Source organism: Tetrao urogallus (genome assembly GCF_951394365.1).
Source record: "Tetrao urogallus genome assembly, chromosome: 3".
NCBI lineage: Eukaryota > Metazoa > Chordata > Aves > Galliformes > Phasianidae > Tetrao > Tetrao urogallus.
This window is the reverse complement of record NC_136815.1, coordinates 36,393,487-36,415,246: the sequence shown is the minus strand read 5'-3', so window position 1 is coordinate 36,415,246 and position 21,760 is coordinate 36,393,487. Positions and strand designations below refer to the sequence as shown.

Sequence of the window (21,760 nt, the reverse complement as noted above, 5' to 3'; positions counted from 1 at the left end):
CACTGACAAGGCAGTTTAACATCAGCAATAAAGAACACCATTAAAAAAATATTCCTCTTGAGGGAACAGAACCACAGGTGGCTCTTACTGTAATATGCCCCTAAGGGCTGGTATTTGAAGTCTTTAACTTCAGAGTAGCCCCTTGCAGGGAAGTGTATTCTGAAGTCCTACAGAGAAAAATAAGCCCAGTACAGTACCACTTTACCCCTGGGTTGCAGTAATAAGGGCTCACATAAACCCCCAAGTTATACCTGTACTCAAGAATCTTTGGTATGAAACTTGAATGCTGTACTAGAGCTGAAGGAAGCTGAGAAGGCCAAATAAAACAAGGTGAGGAAGACAAAGTAATAGAACAGATACAAGGCATTAAAAAGAAAAGATATTACAAGATCTTAGTATTAGGGGAAAGACTGATATATGCATAGTATGTCAATATCAAACTTCTCCACAGTAAGGGCTCATGATTATCCTTGGTTCCCTTTCAGACTGATGTGTGAAGGCTGTAGTTTTCAGTGTGTTGTTTGTTCAATAATAGGAAAAAAAAACCACCTCTGCCTTTGCAGGTAGCTACAGTTGGAGACTACATAGTAAAGCAGACTGACCCCTGCTCAGACCAACTTACTACCTAAGCTGTAAGTGTTCAAAGCAGTGTTTACCATCATATGCATCTTTGGTAGGAAGGGAGATGTACATCCATTGTCATGTTGCAAGTATCTTAAATCTTTTAAAGAATGCAACTGCTGCTACTTTAGAAATGGTTCAGACAACACACTACAACAGTAACTACCAGTTAGGAGCTCTTCAGTTACAGAAAAATAGGTCTTTAATGTTATCTCACATTATTAGACAAAGCATTTTTGGTAGTTTATGAAAACCCAATACATACATTATTGAAGTTAAGAGCTCTCAGTGAAGTCACCAGAAAGTTGTGGTTGAGCAAAGCTTCTTTTCTGGTTGAACTTCAGTAACCATCATTGCACACAGTCAAGTTCCTTTAAAAGGTTTGGTTTAAAATGAAAGAGTTCATTTAAACAGCTGGAGGGAAAGGCACTTAGTATTGCAGTTTCCAGAATATAATTTGTTTGTCTTCCCCTCCAGTAATAACACTGTTGCACTGTTCATTCATCCACATGGAGGTTACAGCACCTGGAGGAAAAGAAATAAAAGAAATCAAACCGGACACAAGTAGAAGTCAAGAGAATGGAACGTATTTAAGTCAGTTTAGGATCATCAATCAGTATCTTGGATTACACTGACAGTACATGCACTACTGTAAGAAGAGCCACCTTGTATCCTGTTAACCTTCATGACCTCTTGGTACACTGCCTCAGCCACTTGGGGAAGAAGAGGCAAACTGTAAGTTGACATGTACAATATAGATCACAGTAGCATAAGGATTCACTGGGAAAGGGGACAGGCTTGTCTAGAAAGTTTTTCACTTTGCCCTTTGGGCTTTTTGTATTGTAGGTATGTAGCCTAGCAGCTCACTTTTAAAGATTCTCCTGGCTACAGACTGATCTCTGTACAGCTCAAATTCCAGAGCTTCAGTTACCATTAGGGGGAAGTTTGAAATGACTATTCATGAAAGCAGCCATAAAAGCAAACTAAGTAAAACTAAGTTATTCCTCCCTTCTTGCAGTTGAGTTGCTAGCATACTGAAGACAAGGCAGGTACATATAAGATGTCTACAAACACCCATCCAAAATAACTTTATCACAGTCTGTCTAGGCTGTGAGTCTAACAATTAACTTTGCTAATTAGAAAACACCAATGCATCTGCCCCTCTTCATTCTTGCAATAACACTGGAAGAGTACTGTTGTTTATACTTCCTAGGAGGTTCAGGTGTTACCTGGGACAGAAGAAAGAGGTACGTGTAATATCATGAGCCACTGAGTGGAGCAAATGATTCTCAAAATTGGTCAATACTAACACAGACAGAAAATAGGAAGCTTCCAGGTAATTTGAGAACAAGAACAGCTCAGGCATACCTGCATGTCCTTTGATTCTTTCAGTAACTTTTCCATTAAGGAGATCCCAAGTCAGTAATTCACCAGACTGACTTCCTGACAAGACAGTATTTCCATCCCATCTGAAGCACCTGCAAAGTAACTGTTCATTAGTACACTTAACTTTTGTATACAAGCTGAGCAATTTCAGACTAAGATAGAACAAATTGGAAAGGCTACTGCCAGTTTCCTACTTCAATCTTCATCTGTTTACATGACACAGCATTGTATACGTTTTAGTTGGTGAAAAAAAGTAGAAGTATTAGCTGACTGCTCTTTATCTTTCAAAAGGCAATCTCTTCTTAGCTTACACAGAAAAGGAGCTTTGGAAAATAAAGGTTATTGACAAGTGATGCAAGTAAGAGAACTGGCCGCTTGCTAGAAACATCAGTTCTGGAAGAGCCGGTTGGTGCTACAGCTAAGCAGCTCTTCTTAAACACCATCTTTAACTTTGTATAAAGAATAGAATTACTTCCTTAAACAGTTGTTTCTTTTATCCCTTTTTGAAAAGCTTGCCTGGAAAGCACTCAAAAGCCTTTGCACTTAAGTGCAAATTAAGTATTTTGTATCCAGTACCTTCACTGTTATCACACTTTTCTTTTTGCTATGGCAAAAAGAAATGCATTGAGCATCTACATTTAACTAAGCTGGCCATGCAACTTCATAATCCATATGGATGTTCTCAGGATTACCTTTGTGGCTCATCAGCAGTCACAGAAGATATAAGCATTCCAGTCTGTACGTCTATTACTTTAAAACAACAGTCTTCTCCCGCACTGAGTAGATGTCTGCCATCTACACAAGAGAGCAAACCATGACAACAAACAAAAGGAGCATGTTTAGACACACAGTCCCAGTTATCATCACAGTCTGCAGTATGGCATGTTGGCTGTGATAGGCCTGACCTACTTATTTAGAGAAAATGTACTTTACATTGTCTGCAAGCATACAATGATAAACACTGGTCTACAATCTAGACTACTGGTTTACAAGTTGTTATGGCCTTGCATCAATTAAAGATTTCTTTAAAGCAGAGAAGCATGTCATAGAATTAGAATGACTGAATTGGAAGGGACCTTTAAAGATTATCTAGTTCCAACTACCCTGCTGCAGGCAAGGATACCTTCTGGTAGATCTCACCATTCCCCTTAGACTAGTAATTTCAATAACAGAGCGTATTACATGTAATCAGGAAACTCCCAGACTTATATGTTAAAACTGAAATCCAACATACCGGGACTAAAAGCAGCATCAAACACAGTACCAGAATGACAAGGCAACTGGTGTAACGCTGTTGCTGTGGTAACATCCCAAACACTAATGGTACCCTCTTTGGTTCCAGATGCTAGTATAGTGTTTGAAGCAGTAAGGTCGATCGTATTTACCTAGGAAGTTAAACATCCCATGATTTTCCTGTTCTTCCATGTAAGCTGTCTCAAAACAAGTTTTAAATATACACAAAAAAGTCCATCAGCCGTTCAGATGCCATTTTATTGTCAACAGATTTTGAATTTAATTCTGCAACATCTTTAAGCACAGTTATTACTGAGAAAATGTAAAAGGCAGCTCCCTTTAAAATATCTGAAGAAAAACATATTTTAAAGTACTTCTTTGTAGAAGAGGAAACACAAAGTGACATTTCCTACTACTTTTAGTACTCATATTCTCAACATAAATGCAAAATTTTACCCTTTATCAGAAAGAACCAATGGCTAGAAATTTCTTTTAAAAATACCCTTGGACACCATTCTTCATTGTTACAACATTAGATGCTATAAGAAAAAGTGCACAGTTACATGTGATTAACTGCACAGAGTGTGATTATACATTTACTGTGAAATTCAGCAATGTGTTTTGGAGTATGTTTAAAAAAAAAACAAAAAAAAACCAGCAGTAACTCAATTCTTTTTATTTGTTTGCCTTTGGAAGAGTTTCATTAGGAAGCAGTAACAATAAAAATACTGAAAAAAAAAAAAATCCTCACTCTTGAGTTTTCAAAAAGCAAAAGCAAAGAAGGAAACTAACGAAAACCAACTCCCTCTCTGCTGTCCACCTCCCCCAACCTTGAACTTTGTGCAAACAAGCTGACCAAAGCAAATAAGAATAAATGAACAAGTAAACAAAATAAAAACCACAAAGCAGAACTCTTCCTACTGTGGCTTTCTTCCTTAAGAGCAGACTTGTCAGCAAAGGAAGCAGGGGATGCTGGAGAACAGCACGCTCATCTTAGGCAAAGTTATGCCAACAAAAGCCAACGAGACAAAGCAACTCACCGCCCCAGAAACACCAAACCCCAAAAGAGAAAAAACGCACAGCAAAAGGAAACATCACCCCAGACAATCCTCATACTTTAGTTGTTTGTTAAACTGAGAGTTGAGATCACGTGATACAATCTCAAATCTGGTACTGCATCTCTGTCAGCATACTTACACTAACATCGTGCTCTAACTCTGCAAGCAATTCAAAACAGTTTCTTTTATTGCTCGATGTCTCTCCAGGTACACATTTCCACACCTACAACACAGACATTAAAGTTTGTTCAAAGCAGCATTAGTAAAATCGGATGAGTTTCTCCACTGCTTAATGCTCACATTACAAGTGCTGCTTGTGTAACTGCAGGCCTCATCTGTGTGGCAAAACAGCAACTGGCACCTTAAACTGTTCACATTAAGCAGAGCAACACCTTAAACATGACTGTGCTGATTCCCAGTAGGTTACCAAGGTGCTGTATATCACACCAATGAATGGGTACTTACCACAAGGCTTTGGGAAATTCTTTCCTATCTCTAACTTCCAAATTATTTTTTTTAAAGTAACACTCCAGCTTTGAAACACAGTTGAGGCAAAGCTAACAAAAGATAAACTACTTGTACTTATTATATTATTTGTAGTGACTTATAAATATTATATAAAATTATTCATGTATTTATTACTAGAACATAACAGATGCATCCACTCCAATGCATGCCTCTGGCCAAATATTAACTGCTAGCAATAAATAGCTACTGAAGTATTATAAACTTGTCTACAAACCTTTACAGTGGAATCCCAAGATGCAGAATATAAACACCCTTCTCGCCAACAAATCTTGCTGACAGCATCATCGTGTCCCATTAAGATGTCCTGCCGTCTTCCAAATGCAATTGAATAAAAATATCTAACAGGAAGAGATCATGAAAGTGTTACACCTTCAGGTAACATAAACAGTTTTCTCTGAATTGATGAAAATAACTTTTTTTTCTACAGTTTTTAACAGGAACCAGACTAAAAAAAAAAACAACAAATGTAGAAGTACAGATACTGCATTTTATCAGTGATCTTCTGTATCTATAGCCATAATTATAACTACCAAGGTACTCAATATAATTCAGCAGAGTCAGCAGGAAGTAAATACTCACATATTATTGTCCCATGAAGAACTTATGACAGTGGTATCTCCTGGCAAGATGATACAAGATGACAAAGCCTGTAGAAGAAAAGGAAAAACAAAGCAGTGTTCTATTTCTGACCCTCAAAGAGAGACACATTAACGTGGTTCTGGAGAACAAGGAGCATAGTAATCTTTTCTGCGTGCAGCATTCCGGTGTTGCATGAATGTTAATTAAGAAAAGCCTTATGAAAAACTCCAGTAAATACAAAGTTAACTCCAAAGTTGGGAAACACAGGCACAGCCAATGGATCTCCTTTTTTCAAGTACTTCATGTATGTTGCACATGATTCCACACTCAGGAGAAACCGAGCCAGCTTTTCATCTTTCAAGCTATGTCAATTCTATATGAAAACAGAAACCTGAAAAAACAGGTTTTCTTTCATGCTTTTCCCTCTCCCCCCCCATGACAGTAACTCTGCTCTGCTCTTTCAAGCAATGGATGTAGCCATGTAATTTCTATTATTCTCAGCAACAAAAAAAAAAAAAAAACAAAACACCACAACAGCGCAATGCTCCTGTAAGTATCATTAGAAAAATGAACAGTAATCTGCTCTTAAAAACATTCTAGCAGGCAGGTGGAATGCAAAGAGATTATAGCTTCTGGCCTTGCTGCAACACATCAACACTGAAACTACCAAGGGGGCAGGAGAGAGTGAAGAGGAAGAGAACAGAAAGGTACACAACCTCCTCACTAGTGACTAACTTGGACTAGGATTAAGTGAAGGGCTCCCTTTTTACAGCATCAAGAGGAGCATACCATGGCAGGCAGTAGTGTCTTGATCTTACAGCTTCTTTGGGGATGTGCTAGAGTATACTATGGCTTCTATCTGGGCAACATATCTGCTTTCCCTTTCCTCTAGAGAGGAAGGTACAGAGGAGTGTTAATGCATCCTACTTGTCTCAGTAAATGACTCAGAAAGTGACCCAGCTCAGGCCCCAGCACTCAAGCACAGAAAATAAAACACAGAATCCCTTTCAAAGTTCTGTTTGAGAAGCACGTTGTTCAGAGGTTGCTGAGATTATCGCTCATGAAGCAAGGACTGCTAAAATTCACACAGCTAAGATTCCACTCCCTGTCCTTTGCATTCTTCAGCTGACTGACTGACAGACTCCAAACACTTTGAGTATGACCTGAACATGGGTATAATTCAAGCTTTGTTTCTGGGCTTGAACAACAATTCAAAGTTGTTTGGAAAGACGTGTCTGCTCATGCCAGTGTATCTTAGTCTACCACAAGACCTTCTCTATATAGCAGAAAACTCAGAACATTATTAACACAGAAGAGAACCATTTAATGCTCCCTTGCTGCGTTCAAAGAATGTGTTCTCTCTCCCTGGAGACCTGAGAAGCAATCTCAATTCATTCTGCTAAATTATCCACATGTCATATAACTGACATGTGGAAGAACACACTGAGCTACACCAAGAGACATTTCTATGAGTAGCTTTCAAAAGATTCCTAATGATGTTTTTATTTTGACAGCAACTTACCATGTTTGAAAAGGACACACTTCTTTGGAGTGTTTTGGATTCTTTGGAAAACATCTTCAGAGTTGAGTCTAAGTATAAAGAACAATACTACATGACTGTATGACTGTAAAATGACTGGTTGATATTACAGAAGATAAAATTTTTGTATCTGTTTGAAGATTCATATATTTAGTTATAAAAATCAGGTACTTTTTTTTCAGTCTTTGAATTAATAATCTAAGGAGATAAATTAACACTTTCACAAGCCCACATGTGGACAACATTGAAATCCGCAGACAACTTAAAAAATATATAAAATAAAAAAAAAAATCATACTTAAGCTATTTAATTACAGGAAATATCTATTTGGCTTCATTAATTTCTATAATAGGTGTCTTGGGAACGTCAAAAACCAAAAGTAAACAGAAGTACTGACATTGTTTGAAAACTTCAGTATTTGTAAGAAGCAATAGGGCAGAAAGTGAAAATGAGTATCTTGCATTTGGCAGAACACTGGGACCATGTTCCTTTAAAAACCCAAACAAATGAGAACTCAGTGATTCTGGAAGAAATACCCTTGAACACTACCTTAATTTTGCTTCCAGTGAAGGTATTCTAGGGATTTAATCTTCACATTTGAAAGTTGCGCGCTGTTTTGTTCACAAAGCATCACTTGGTGTCCTAAGTTCATATTGAAGCATTTGCACTGCAGGTTTGAGGAAATAACTGCAATAATACTCACCTTGGGATGTGGTGAAAACAGAAGACCCATTGCAGGTGACTGCTATTCCAGTAATTGCCCTGTTAATACAAATATGCTCATCAGTTATTTCATAAGTTTTGAAACTTACCCACAATACTGCAAATTAAATACTGCTGAAATCTGTTATTTGATTTCTATTTAAAAAGTTAAGATATTCAATGAGATTAAAAATACTGCAGTGGTGAGCAACATGCCCACATACTCAAATATACCTCACTATCATCAGTACAGGTTCCCTATATTGTTCTGCAAGAACTTCAACCTCGCTGGAAAGGACATGCCCACGTGAAAGGATCAATGGTTTCCCATTCAATCTTCCCAGTGTGGGATTAGCTGGGCTTTGTCAAAGTTCACCTGAAATTGGGCTGCTTGGTGCGCGGCTCCCTAGGAACCCATCAGAACACCAGTGTGGTGCTTGGATTACCTTACTGCCCATGGCTGGAGACATTACAGACTCCTCGTAAGGAGGCAGCTCTGGGTTGTGCAGTTGCTTAACTTTCAATTGGCTTAAACTTTCAAATTAAATGGTATGAAGAAATAAGTGGAAATGCTTATCTAGCTGCTGCTATCACAGTTTTGGCAAATGGGTATTAATGTCTGCTTCTAAAATGTGAATGAACTTGCTTTAGATCTGTCTAAGGAATAAAATTAAGCTCATAACTACCTTTTCTAGATTGGTAATTCATCACAGACTAAAACCAAACAAACAAAACCAACCCAGCTATCTCAAAAAAGAAAAAAAGAGAAAAATTACCATAAGCCTTAACCCGTCATTCAAATAGACTTGCAGATACTCCTATCCCTAGTTAGATGGAACAACTGTGACTGAAGAGTGAAGAGCAGTACCTACTCTTTGTGAATTTTATATTGTTCATCTTGTCTTAGTTTAGAAATATTGTTCCAAGCAAGTGTAATGCTTTCTTCTGTCAAATCTTCAAATGATTCTTCATTTGGAGATACTGCAATAAAATGCCACAACAGAATTTTACTACGGGCAGAAATCAGAAAGATAAACTTCAAGAAGTAGGTGAAGGTACAAACATAAACACAAAATACAGAAATCATGCAGAGCTCCAGGAATGTAAATTTTTGGTTACTGTAGACATTGAAATGTCAAGAGTTTCCCAAATGGAAAAGTGCAATCAAAGCCACCTACCTATTATTCTTTTACATTCAATTAAGAATGTCGTAAGTTTATTTTCTGCAGCGTCTCAGAAGTTAAGGGATAAAGAAGTGGAAACACACTAAATATAAATTATCATAAAAAGCCTAAATCTGACAGGAATTATGTGGCCTACTACCAGAACCATTTAAGAGGCATGGCCATTATTACAGCCATACACAACCGGTATAGTTGCAGGTTACCAAGTAAGTAGTAATCGTCTTTGCTTCTCTATGTAAAAATGAAAGCCATCAAAAGGTCAGCAAATCAAGGACAATCGACCAAGAGACTGAATGTCTCCCCATTCAATAGACAGCCTGGAGATTCAGTCCAGTTTAAAGTAGACCACTGTTCATATAATGAGGGCCACAGAACCTTAGTTTCAGAAAAATGGGCAAAGTTTGACATTGTAAAGAAACCTGTACTGCCATTACATATCCCTTTCTTGAAGTTATTCTACCAATTTTTTTTTCCAATATATACTGTAGGGACAAAGTAATTTCTCTGCAGTTTCACTCAAGTAACAGTAGAGGGGAAAAAGACCCCAGTCTCACATGTTCATATCCAGATGCTCAGATTAAATTCTCAGTTCAAGCTTACTGCCATAAAGACAGTTCTGTTCAAGAACAGAATGAATCTCTACATTATTTAGTCTCTACAGAGACAGTCAAAGAAACTGCTGTCGTATCAGTTTGATTCTGAAGTGTCACAAAAGGCCAGGGAACACAGCCCTCCTACATCTTCAAAGGCAGAGACTGAACTGGACCATAAAGCAAAGTGCAGGATCACAGCTACGGGATATGTGTATTTTCAGATTTGAGACTGATCTTGCCTGTTTCTCCTTTAATAGGTAAGCTCATGGATTTATTCTGACTCTGCTTCTAGGGCAAGTGGCCAGGAGATGCCTATAATGAGATCCTGTGGGAAAAGATAGAGAACTCCTCCAAATTACAAATCAGTTACATCAATTTATCTGTTATACACTTACCTGGAGATTCACTTATGGAAACACTGTGACTAGATGTTCTAGAGGAGCTTTTTGGCATTATCCGTTGAGGATGAGGAGTTGTAAACAACTGTTTTGGTGTCTGTCCAAACTCCAAGATTTGTGTCAGCAAAGCTACTTTCTCATTGGGGTCCATAATGCTTCAGAGAAGCAACACAGTTAGTTAGAGCAAGTTCTCTGTTTCTGTCCTGGAAGCACAAGGCTGCACATAAGAGTTACTATGGTCATCACAGAACTGATTTACAACAGGCATTCATATGACAGCTTCACAATTTCCTTTATGTATGATGGCAACGTGACCTCCAGTTAAAAATAGCAGTAATAATAATAATTAAAAAAAAATAAATCAGATAAATCAACATGAAGAAGAGTTCAAGTAAGGGTCTTTGAACATCTATTAAAACTGACAGCCTGGTATCAGTTCACCAGCTATTTTTACAGCCACCATAGAATGTGAAGAGATGACGATACATTTAGCTGTTTTTACAAAAATATTCAAATTCTTAATTACCTGTTTAAATCCACTCCTCCTTCATAAGTTAATGGATGAAACACTGGAAAAAGAAATATTTGTACAATATAAAAATACAATGTTTATCTTGGGCTTGAATCTAGGAGACTCGGAGGCAGTTTCCAAAGCCAGCTCCTTCATAAAGGAAGGACAGCTTATTTAATCTTCATGAAGGAGAACGCCCTCCCAACTCCTCAAAAATGCATAGCTATGTGACTAGATCTTCGGTTATTTTATAGACAGGTAACAAAATACAGCAAGAAAGATCATAAAAGCCTATCTATGCTGCAGTTCATTTGATAAAGTGGTAGTGGATTGCAAACTTTGCTAATTACATTGGGAGCTCAGTATATGAACACTCTGTCTCTTGATACCAAGTCATTTGTAGACATGGTCCTTTCTGTCTCTCTTATCTACTCAAGAGGGTCTTGCAGTTCATTACATTAATTAAAAAAAAAATAAATAAATCACACTGCATCAAGAGAAGCATGTTTTGCTTTAGAAGTAGATCTGCACAATAACAATACAGATACCGTAACATAAATACTACTTCTCTTTATTCAGAGTCTGGCATATTTTACCTTACATTTATGACACCTAATCATATGGTAACTGGACCCTGCAAGCTCAAAATACAGCTAATCACAATTCAAAGGTGCATGAGGAAGCATATTCATATCTATGGATTTTCACATCACATCAGCTCTCTCTAGAAGTAGAAAGCAATGACTATCAAAATTAAGATTGCTTATGCATTCTTTCCCAGTAATTGTAAGTTTAAGAAAAACAAAACCTGCCTGTCTCAAATTTTCTCTTGCTTATAATCAGGGTTTCTGGAATAACCAAAATCATCTTCTTCCTATACTGTGCATCTGCTAATCTTCCTTTAGTGAGAAGATGGTTCCTTATCAGGCAGTAACACAGTTAGGTTAAATATCACACTGTTAAACAGATTGATCATTGATATTACTATGATGTCCAGAGAACTTCAGCACACCAACATAACAAATACTGAGCAACAGCTTCTTTTATAAGAATTTACAATAGCTACCTACAAGATCAAAACAATATGTCAAACATTTAACCTTTACTTACATAGAATAAAAAGCACACGTGCTACAGAAGGACAAATCTGGTTACCCACGTACTTTTTCCTCCGTTCATGCTCCTCAACAGCTGTAGCCCATTACCTCCTCCTTTTCCTTCTCAATTCACTTAAATGAGAGGGGAAGGAGGGGGATTTCTGAATTGAAATTCTCACACTACAATCACAGCACAGGGAATGTTGAATACCTGTCTGTGTGGCTGCTCCCTCAAACTCCCGTTCCTAACTGAGGCACACTACTTGAATACTACATTGCTGTACTGCACTGTAAGTAAATAACAGCAACACTGCAGAATCATCTCAGCTACCGTTTTAGAAGCATGGAATTGGTCGGGTTGAAAAAGACCTTAAAGATCATCAAGTCCAACTGCAACCTAACCATACTACCCTGACTCTAACAACCCTCCCCTAAATCATGTCCCTGAGTAAGATTTTACATCTTCAAATATAAAGGCAATAGATTTTTCAAGCAAGATACTACTTCAGGTAAGGAAAACCTGTATCTCCTTTAAGGATCAAGCATTTAAAGCACAGCAATAAAAGATCAAAGCCAATTTATCATCAAAGTTTTGGTTTTGTTACTTCAGTGAAATGTATACTTACCATTGCAAGCTGTAACAGCTTTGCTTCCTTTTTGTTTGCAGCCAAATATGAGGTCAATCCACTCATGAAGATGCTCTGAAACGTACTGACTTTCTAAAGCCTCTTGGCTCTTCTGAAGAAAGTCATCAGGACCTGGCAAGAGACAGGTTAATTAAAAATTTCCCACTTACTATCATCACCTCTCCCCGTTCTTACAGAAAGAACCAAACCAGAAGACCCATACTAAACTCAAAATTGCCATGAAAATTAAACACAACTACAGAATATATCAATGCTTAAGAGCAAAAATTACTTCAGGAGGTAACTATGAGAGCTTTTGAGAGAAATATGATCCCAGGAAATAATAATGATAATCCTGAATTCACTCATAATGCAAGAAGCTGGACTACTACTACCTGATGCCCAAGGGGGAAGCTCTACATCTTCAACGATCTTTCCACCCTGTCTTTTTCCCAAATCCAATTTCAAGCTGTTTACTAGAAAGCTAGAATCATTTTCATAAAATTCCGGAATCAACTGGTAGAAAAGAAAAAAAAAATAAGAAAGGAAAAATTTCTGAGGTCAGCTTAGCTTCAGTCATTTTAACTAGAAGACATTCAGTAAAAACAAAGTTACTCAAGTTCACACATTAAGCCCTAAAGTTGGATAGTAATTCCTCCAAGCTTTCCTCTTTGCCAGAAGAGCAGCACTAGAAACTTCCTTACATTACAATTTCAACTTCCAAGTATCAGGCATCCTGTCCACTACCAAGGCAATTATCCAAACTAAATTCAAGGGCTTATGTATTTTTAATATAGTACATGTAGCATGTGAATTCATAACAACAAGAGTATCTTCAGATCTCTAACTGTATAGCTGCCTTCTTAATTTTAAGACATCAGGTAAGATTCATAACAAAAATCTAGAATGCAACTAGAATGACAGAAGTTTGAGAATTTAGATCAGTTATTTAAAGACCAACAAAGCTAACCATTCTTACTTCTTCCATTATATAATTTTAAAAATTAATTATCATTAATCACTTCAATAAAAAACATTTAACATCACCCACCAGTCGGCAGTTAATCATTCAACATATTCTACGAGGTACTGGTTTTATAAAGCTCAAAAAACCCAAGTTAAAATGTCTATTGTTTAACATCCCAAATACATTGTTACCGTAGAATAACTTGGGTCCAAAGAGACCTTGGGGCCCATCTAGTTCCAAGTCCCCCCACTGTGACAGCAGTGCTGCCAGCCACTAGATCACATCACCCAGGGCCCCATCCAACCTAGCCATGAACACCCAACAGGGATGGGGCAATCACAACTTCTCTGGGCAATCTGTTTCAGTCCTCACCATCCTCTGAAGAATTTCCTCATGATATCCACATCTTCCCTGTTCTAGTTTTAAACCATTCTGCCTTGCCCTACTGCTATTAGACTGTGCAAAGAGTCAGTCTCTCTCCTTCTTATAAATTCCCTTTAAATAATGGAAGGCTGCAACAAGGTCTTCTCCAAACTGGGCTTCCTCAACCTTTCTTTCTTCAAAAGAGGGGTGCTCCAGCCTTCCAAATATCTTCACAGCTCTTCTCTGGACCCACATCTGTCTTGTACTGGGGGACCCAGGCCTGGACACAGCACCCCAAATAGGGCCTCACAAGGTCATAGCAGAGCAGGACAATTACCTCCCTTGCCCTGTTGACCATCTCTCTATTGATGCTGCCCAGGATACAGTTGGCCTTCTGAGCTGCAAGCACATAATACTGATTCATTCTCAAGTCCTTCTCCACAGAGCTGCTCTCAAAAGTTTGCACAGATATTTAAGATTACCCTAACCCAAACACAACACCTTGCACTTGATAACCTTGAATCTCATGAGGTTCCCTCAGACCCACTTCCCAAGCTTGTCCATGTCCTTTTAGATGGCATCCCTTCCTTCTACCATCTGCACCATCCTCCTTAACCTTATAACGCAGCCAAATCCTAGAGAGACTCCAGTAGATGAACACAATACCTACAATTGTACATTTTCCCCCTTATCCCTGTAACATTCATAATGACACTTCTATCAAATTAAAAGATAGAAAGCCATAAGAGGAATCACACAATTACAGAGAAAAAACTTCAAAGCATGAAAGGATACATAAAATGCCATCAATAGCTGAGATAAAATATAAATGAATTAAGATCAACAGGAGACATCTGAGAAAAGTTCTGCACAAGTGCTTAGACTTCAGTTATTTTCTGGCCATTTACCTCTTTGAAATCTGTTGCGCCATCCAAACAGTTTTTCCAGGTTTCTGCAACACTAGACAACATATCAATTACACATTTTAAAATGTTTTCTAACATTTTCTAATGCTTTGCACTCCCTTGATGCCCATTTTAAAATGACAACTTACATACAGAGAAAATGTAAACAAACCTGTTGAACATTCTGTCAGCATGATCAAACTTTCCATTCTGCAGACAGAGCATGTATTCTGGAGCTAGAGAGAAATAAAAAGTCATCATCTGCCTTCAAACCTTGCCTGCTTTTGAGGCAAATGTCTGAACAGAGAACACATAAAAGCAATCTTACCAACTCTAACAAGATAAAACAAAACATAACCCGGGGATGAATAGTGGCTCCCATACATGAACTTAGGTTCTGGCATTTCCTCATAACGTGTCTACAACATAACGAAGAGAGGTCTGTTTAGTATCAGTGCTCCTGCTTGCTTTCATGATTTTACTCACCATCTCTATAGATTTATTTAAGAAGGGGAGAGATAAGAGCCACCCATTACATTTCTTTTTCCCAAAGACAAAGCACATTTTAAGCACTAATAAGCATGCAGATTTAATCAGGTCAGTAAATCAGTAACACACAAATGTTCTTATAACTTATCATCCAGAATTATCAGGTCTTCAGCTTTCTCATTCTCTTACTTTCCACACGCTAAGGCAGTGATATAACTTCAAAGTAGCATGAACACAGCCCTCCTTTTTTATCTTTCATGTGAACTTTTCTAAGGTTATGGAAGAACACATTGATTGAACTCAACCTGGCACATTCCTTCAAGACTTAACCTTTCTCACAGGTTATCCCTAAAACCTACTGTACTCTAAATAAGTGCAGTAAGCATGAGATGGCTAGCAGTTTGAGGAAACAGCCTAATCTTAGAAAGAAATCTTTATTTACTGTTACTGAAAATGAAATAGTGATCATATTTGTACTCTCCAGAATCTTAAGAATTGTAAATGATTTGGGAATAGCAACCTTACCATGGCAGAAGATTATGTTATATGATGAATTGAAAGCAAAGAAATTGAGGACCTTCTAACTCTAATGGTATATTTGACTGCTTATAAAAAAGAATGTCTGCTTATTTTGAGAAATGGAAGAAATTTATTCACTATTATCTGCGTGTGGAATCTTCATGATACTCCAATCTCCATGAATCTGTATTTCCTCCCTTTGAAGCACTCTCACTCAAACTCTGCATTTTTCTAAAACAGAAATACTTTGCATTGCTACTACTTTGCCATATTTTACATTATGCTTTTTTTAATCTTTTGCTCTTAAAGCTTCATATTTCCAGTTATATGACTTGGCAGTTTATAACTACTATAAAAAACAACCAACCATCTATGCAGAACATTTAAAGGTACAACACACAGGAATGGTACTAAGAGAGATAAACTAGATTAGAATAATTTGAAATTTTTCACTTGTAAAATTGGTGCTGAAAAATATTAACCTGAAAACAATTGTGATGAAGTTTTATAGGCAAGTTTGTTTCTGATAAGGTTAAGAGATTGTTGACAGATCTGCATACTTAAAGGTTGCTTGACAAAGCTGCTTTTATTGCTAACACGCACAAGGCCAAAAGCGTACTACAGATAAAGTTCAAGATAGACATACCAATAATCTCTCCAGTCTCTCTTTATTCAGGGCACCAATCGGTTTACTGAGGTCACGGAATGTTTCAGGTTTTGTCAGATCTGAAAAAACAGACCATGAATAGTTCCCGCCACAAAGGAATACGTTCTGATCAAAAACTGAAAAACACCCTAACAATAGAAAAACAACAAAATCCACAGAAGCACCCAAGTTCTTTTCTCTTCTCCCCAACTGCAAGAGAATAAAATTCTTACCATAAGCACATACTTGTATCCTTACTTCCCAGTAGACTTATCTCGAATCTCTTGCTTATGAACTAGAAGTTAGACATCATTGACAGCTATTGCAACTAACATCACCTGACGCACAAGATGCATGCTACCAGTTGCTAACCAGTACTGTCTTCTTTCTACATGCTACAGTTCAAAACTACCAAACAATCAGACTGCAGTATCTGAGCAGATGCTTCCCATACTCTGCTGGTTTTAGAGGAACACAATCCTCTAAAGAACAAGCTTCCAACACACATTAAAAAAGGCCCTTAAACAAGAAGCCTATTTAGACACAAGCCTTGTTAGCTTCTTTTTAACTTGCAATATTAAAAACCTGCCCAAGAATGCCTAGATCTTATTCATTTCAATGCATCCAAATCATGCCATGGATGGCCATTAAGGTGGTCCTTATGCATTTCTTAGAATCAGAGGCAGTCTTGGAATGTTCACTACTACTAATTTTCAAAGTGACCGGACAGGTGCAAAACACTCTGACAAGTGAAGTTTTTCCACAGAAAAAGTGGAACAATTGAAGTATTTTTTCCACCAAACTCCAGAGTAAGAACGCATGAAAACACGCAAGGTCAGTAACACCAGGTGCATCCTGCTATACATGGAACATCATGCAGCATAACACACTCCTGATGCCTCCCCCCAAGCTGCCAAGCATGATGCACTAACGTGCTGTCTCATACACATACCTAATTCTGCACTAGAGTAGTCTGCTATGATCCAGGGAAATACAGGATACTGGGAGAGATCATTGCAGCTCCTGTCAGCTAGATTGTTGAGATGAAGCAGATACTGGTAGTTTGATATATGTCCTCGCTGCCATTGCAACATGTAACTCTCAGCTGTATGCTCCGTAATATGATTTTCTAAAATAAAATCAAACATTAAGGGTTTTGAGGTTTGCAGTTCCACTCATAAAATATCACAGAGATTAGCATTATTCAAGGTACTATAAAGTTATTCTTGGCACAGAAGCTTAAAATCAAAAGTTAGAATTAAGTGGTGATTTTATGTTTCAATAGCTGCTATACTTAACACATCCTGTAAGTCCTGTTCAGATAGGTCTGCAGGCGTACTAAAACTGAATATGGAAACAACGGATGGGAAAGAACCTGACTGTTAGTGGAGTTAATTTTCTCAGCACATATGCTAGTATTTTGGAATGTTTCTGTTCATGGTATGCAGAAGATCCATTCATTTTCTAGGAAGTAATGAATAAAGGACTTAATAGAAGTAAGAACGTAACTGTGTTTTAGAAGGGTAGGTTTCATCATCCATTGCTGGGCCTGAGGAGAGTTCAGATATTTATGTGTGCATTTAAAAATCCATTTGTTTACAAGAGTTTTCTCCTGCATGGAACACCACCCCTGTAAGGACTGGCTGTTCAGCCTGGAAAAGAGACGGGTCCAAGCAGACCTAAAAGTGGCCTTTCAATATCTAATGGGAGGCTGTAAGAAGGAAGGGGACAGACTCTTTAGTAGGGTCTTTTGTGACAGGACAAAAGGAAATGACTACAAAATAAATGGGAGATTTAGACTGAATATAAGGAAGATGGTTTTTTTACAATAAGGTTAGGGACGCAGCAGAACAGGCTGCCCAGAGACGTGGTGAATGCTCCGTCCCTGCAGATGTTCCCTTGATCCAGCTGCAGATGTCCCTGTTCACAGCCAGGGAAGACTTACTAGGGCATGAGAGGAATCCACCCATACAAAACAAAATTCAGCAGAATCAATCTTATATATTCATATACTCTTTTCTGTTTAAGATAGTCCCTTTTTTTTTTTTTTTTTTTTGAAGGTACATATTAAGTTGCAGATCAAAATAATCAGTTTCACTTTAATAATGTTATCTCAACTTCCATACTCAGCCCTTCAAATACAAACAAAACATGCAACTTTTCAATGTCCATTTTGAATTTTGCTTTCTTCCATTAAAAATTCTTATGGCTAATACATCTTTTAATTCTTCCCACAAATCAAGAGAGAAAAATCCAGACAAATTTCTCCTTGCAAAGAACTACAAACTAAATTAATAAATTAAATGCTGCAAACCTATGTATGCTGCAATAAGGTAATAGAGCTCATCGCGATCTTGACAGTTGTAGAATTTCAAGTAGATGTCAGAACATATATCATTTTCTGAGCAAAATACTTCGAGTCCCTTAGAAATTAAAGAGGGAGAAAAAGTAAATTGAAAGCAGTTACTAACAAGCTATAACATTCATGCTTTTACAGAATATTCCAGTTACTAATGTCTAAAGCTCAGCGCTGGTCATAGTTTTGCATACATACAAGTCTAACATTTTCATCTTTCCTACTTCCAACCATGAAAATATTCCATTTATACCCAATCAAGTGAAAAGATTAACAGCTGTTCACAGACAGTCTCTACCTAGGCTTGTTTAAGGGCAGGTAATGTTTTTGTTGTTGTTGTTTGTTTTTTAGTTTAAATGTGTTTTGAGAGAAAAGTTTTGTTCAAGTCTGAAATTTCAGTGTAAACACTGGAAGCACAGAAATGAGGTACTGAGGAAGCACACACTGCAGCACTGTCATCATCCCTCAATCACATACAGCAGGGTTCTTCACTCCATATTAGTTTCAATCTACATTAGTGATCAGACTCCCTCCATGAATCAATCCAAGGAGAAAGCACACCAAGGGAAGGCAATTCATTCTATTCCAAGGTAGGTGTTTGAGATAAATAGAATGAATTGCTTCCTGGAAGTACTCCCTTCTCTCCTCCCCTACATCAACTGCTTATGAAGGAAGTTTTTCATCCTTGACAGAATTCACTTTTTCTGTTTTCATCTTTTTGACAACACAGGGAACAAAAACACTTCAAAACTAGAAAGTGTTGGGTGCTGTTCACTATATAATCCATAGTTTTTAAAATTACCTCTGCCTAACAACGTGTACAATTTCAACTTGTCCATTTAAGAAACTATATACACAGTATGTTGTTTAAAAAAAAAAAAAAGTATTTGAGCTTACCAGTGGCATTAGACCATGCCTTCTTTTATAGATGCGGCGTACATTCTGCAGTGTTATTTGTACTACTGGTTTCTGTAGGGGGAAAATGGGGCAGAAGGATGGAAGAGAAAAGATGGAGATATATGTTCTTCTACCTTAACCTGAAGTTTCTCTGAACTGGAGACACTTGGCAATACAAAAGCTATATCCTTCCACATCATGTTAGCAGCCCAACAGTGGTTTTAAGCAGCTACTTCAAAAATAAGTTAATCTTTGCTGTAGCTTCTTGTCTGAGCAGAAAAGCAGGTTATGACTAAATAACAATGTATCATCAACCAAATTTATGGCCAGTTAGAATAATCAAGCAAAAGATGAGCAGAACAGAATTATATTAAAAGTAAGGAAGCCATCAGGTTAGTGGGCATAACATTTGCTGATGGTGCCATCTGATGGACAGAAATTGAATGGCATTCTGTCATAATAAGCCATCATAATAAGCTAAAAGCAGATTACTTCTCAGGACAAGTTTTTCGTATCTTAGAGGCCTGATAGGACTACTGCTGCTATTTCTGTGACAAAGTTCCAAAGCAGCTATATGACTGTGATATGCACTCCATTTTCCATTAGGGAAAGAAACATTCAGATTTATAGAAAACCTAGCTACAAACTTCCTAGCTCATACAAAGTGAACCAAAACTCGCACCAGACAGGATCAGCACCACAGAGTAAGATTAGAAACTTGTCTTAAATTATATGCTACAGAAAGTTATTTTTAAAAATATTAACAGAGAACAAGCAAAGGATACTTTGTGCTTTGTCAATTGTAAGAAAGTCAGCTCAGAATAAAACCTAAGAGTACTGAATATAACAAAGCAGCATAAATTACAAGAAAACTAAGGACCTTTTATCAGAAATGAAAACTGTCTCCTTGGAGATGTGCCCCACATGCATTTAAAAGGAATAATACAAAAAAATGGAAACTGTCCATAGAGGAACAGTGTGCTCACACCATATGCAAGACCATGTATGAGGCACTTACAGGATATCCATTAAGAGGCTGGAAGTACAAGTTAGCATCAGTAACACACACATGCCCTGGATTAGTCACCAGTGGTGTCACCATTTCTGCTTTACATTCCATACGCAGCGTTTCAGAAATGCTTTGAAATCTACAAGTGAAGAAAGGGAGTAAGTTTACCTCTGGTTCTTACATATGCAGAGCTATCCTTAAATTCTTCAGGTTAGTTTATAGCTTTGGCACATCTGAACAGGGATGCCTTAGGCATGAAGAAGGTTCTTTGTTGAGAACTCTAACTGGCAGTCCAGAAAGGAAAGTCATATGTTCTGCTTCATTCTCAGAACAGTAACCCATCACTACTTAAATTATCTTATGCACTGCTTTATTTGGCATTTACTGATACCTAACTTGGAACAAATTCATGGATAAACAGAAGAGTCTGAAGAGGAAAAAATGAAAAAAAGTAATATGTACACCTTCACAGAACGTCCTATTCTCCACACCAAGTTTTTCAGAATGTTAAAAAGATAAATCGGCAATTTAGACACTTGTGCTGCTCAAAGAAGCACCTACTATGTAATGGAGCTGTAGACTAAATAACCAACAGGTAAAAAACATTTTCCCACAAGTTATTAGAAAGATACCTGTTTTTATCAAATGAAGTTCTAGCCAAACGGGATTGCAGTATAGCAGTTATCTAATATGAAAGAAAAAAAACATGGTTTATGATTGAAATGCAATTAGAATTTCATTAGAAACAGTAATATTCTGAAATAATCAGACACTTACCATGGCAGCCTGATCTCCCATCTTATCTAGACAAGAAGCCCTGTAGAGCTAAAGGACAGTGAACTTAAGTGATACAGCACTGATGTCTCACACAGTTTAAAAGTCTACAGCAACGTGGAGGGCATTAGCATTCTTGTTGACTAAAAGAATACTAGAAGAGCTATTATTATTTCTCCTTAAAGTTAACACATTCACTCATGTTTATTGTCAAATAATTTGTCTATATATGATTATCTTGCATAGCTAATGAGAGTAGCTTACAACTGACTTTAGAACTAGAAGGTATACTCAACTGCTGCATTTTCAAAACTAGATACTCCAAGAATTTCACCTTTAGAAATACTTAAAGGAAGCTTCCCATTAAATATCAAAAAAGATGATGTGGAGAAGTGTGTAGTGATAACTACATACCTGATGTAGAGTTTGCACAACATCTCCTAGTTTCCCAGCTACATCCAATTGGAATAGGTGTTCTGTTTTGTCCTAAAATCAAAAGCATATTTACCACAAAAATAGTTTAAAATACAGTACAGTGAAAAAAATTTTTAATTAAAAGTAAACTTCGTCAAAGTATGTTTCCATAGGTTGCAGTATACATTTGAAAGATCTATGTAAAACCTGTTGTGGTTTTTTTTATCTTTATAAATCTAACTTCCCTGTGGTAACTTCCTTGTGCAGTCCTTGGTATTCTTAATATAATACAACATAACAGCTTCGAAGCACTCCATTTAATGTAGCAACAACATCTCCAAGTCCAGAACTAATACATGCTCCAA

The 21,760-nt window shown here is 37.3% G+C and overlaps 1 protein-coding gene across 1 annotated transcript in view; it reads right to left on the bottom strand.

Annotated features, from left to right (window-relative positions):
- Positions 1-1,051: 1,051 nt before the first annotated feature.
- NSMAF (neutral sphingomyelinase activation associated factor) overlaps positions 1,052-21,760 on the bottom strand; it is a gene marked incomplete at both ends in the record, with an annotated part of 36,981 nt that continues 16,272 nt past the window's right edge. The window contains 25 exons of the mRNA XM_079533477.1: positions 1,052-1,146; positions 1,990-2,099; positions 2,700-2,802; positions 3,242-3,392; positions 4,438-4,521; positions 5,041-5,164; positions 5,406-5,473; positions 6,928-6,995; positions 7,649-7,707; positions 8,520-8,628; positions 9,820-9,977; positions 10,349-10,391; positions 12,057-12,188; positions 12,452-12,572; positions 14,295-14,346; positions 14,464-14,527; positions 14,620-14,710; positions 15,946-16,025; positions 16,898-17,074; positions 18,260-18,368; positions 19,199-19,270; positions 20,217-20,346; positions 20,840-20,892; positions 20,985-21,032; positions 21,396-21,467. Of these exons, the coding sequence (XP_079389603.1) occupies positions 1,052-1,146; positions 1,990-2,099; positions 2,700-2,802; positions 3,242-3,392; positions 4,438-4,521; positions 5,041-5,164; positions 5,406-5,473; positions 6,928-6,995; positions 7,649-7,707; positions 8,520-8,628; positions 9,820-9,977; positions 10,349-10,391; positions 12,057-12,188; positions 12,452-12,572; positions 14,295-14,346; positions 14,464-14,527; positions 14,620-14,710; positions 15,946-16,025; positions 16,898-17,074; positions 18,260-18,368; positions 19,199-19,270; positions 20,217-20,346; positions 20,840-20,892; positions 20,985-21,032; positions 21,396-21,467 (2,373 nt within the window). The remainder of the gene's footprint in view (positions 1,147-1,989; positions 2,100-2,699; positions 2,803-3,241; positions 3,393-4,437; positions 4,522-5,040; positions 5,165-5,405; positions 5,474-6,927; positions 6,996-7,648; positions 7,708-8,519; positions 8,629-9,819; positions 9,978-10,348; positions 10,392-12,056; positions 12,189-12,451; positions 12,573-14,294; positions 14,347-14,463; positions 14,528-14,619; positions 14,711-15,945; positions 16,026-16,897; positions 17,075-18,259; positions 18,369-19,198; positions 19,271-20,216; positions 20,347-20,839; positions 20,893-20,984; positions 21,033-21,395; positions 21,468-21,760) is intronic.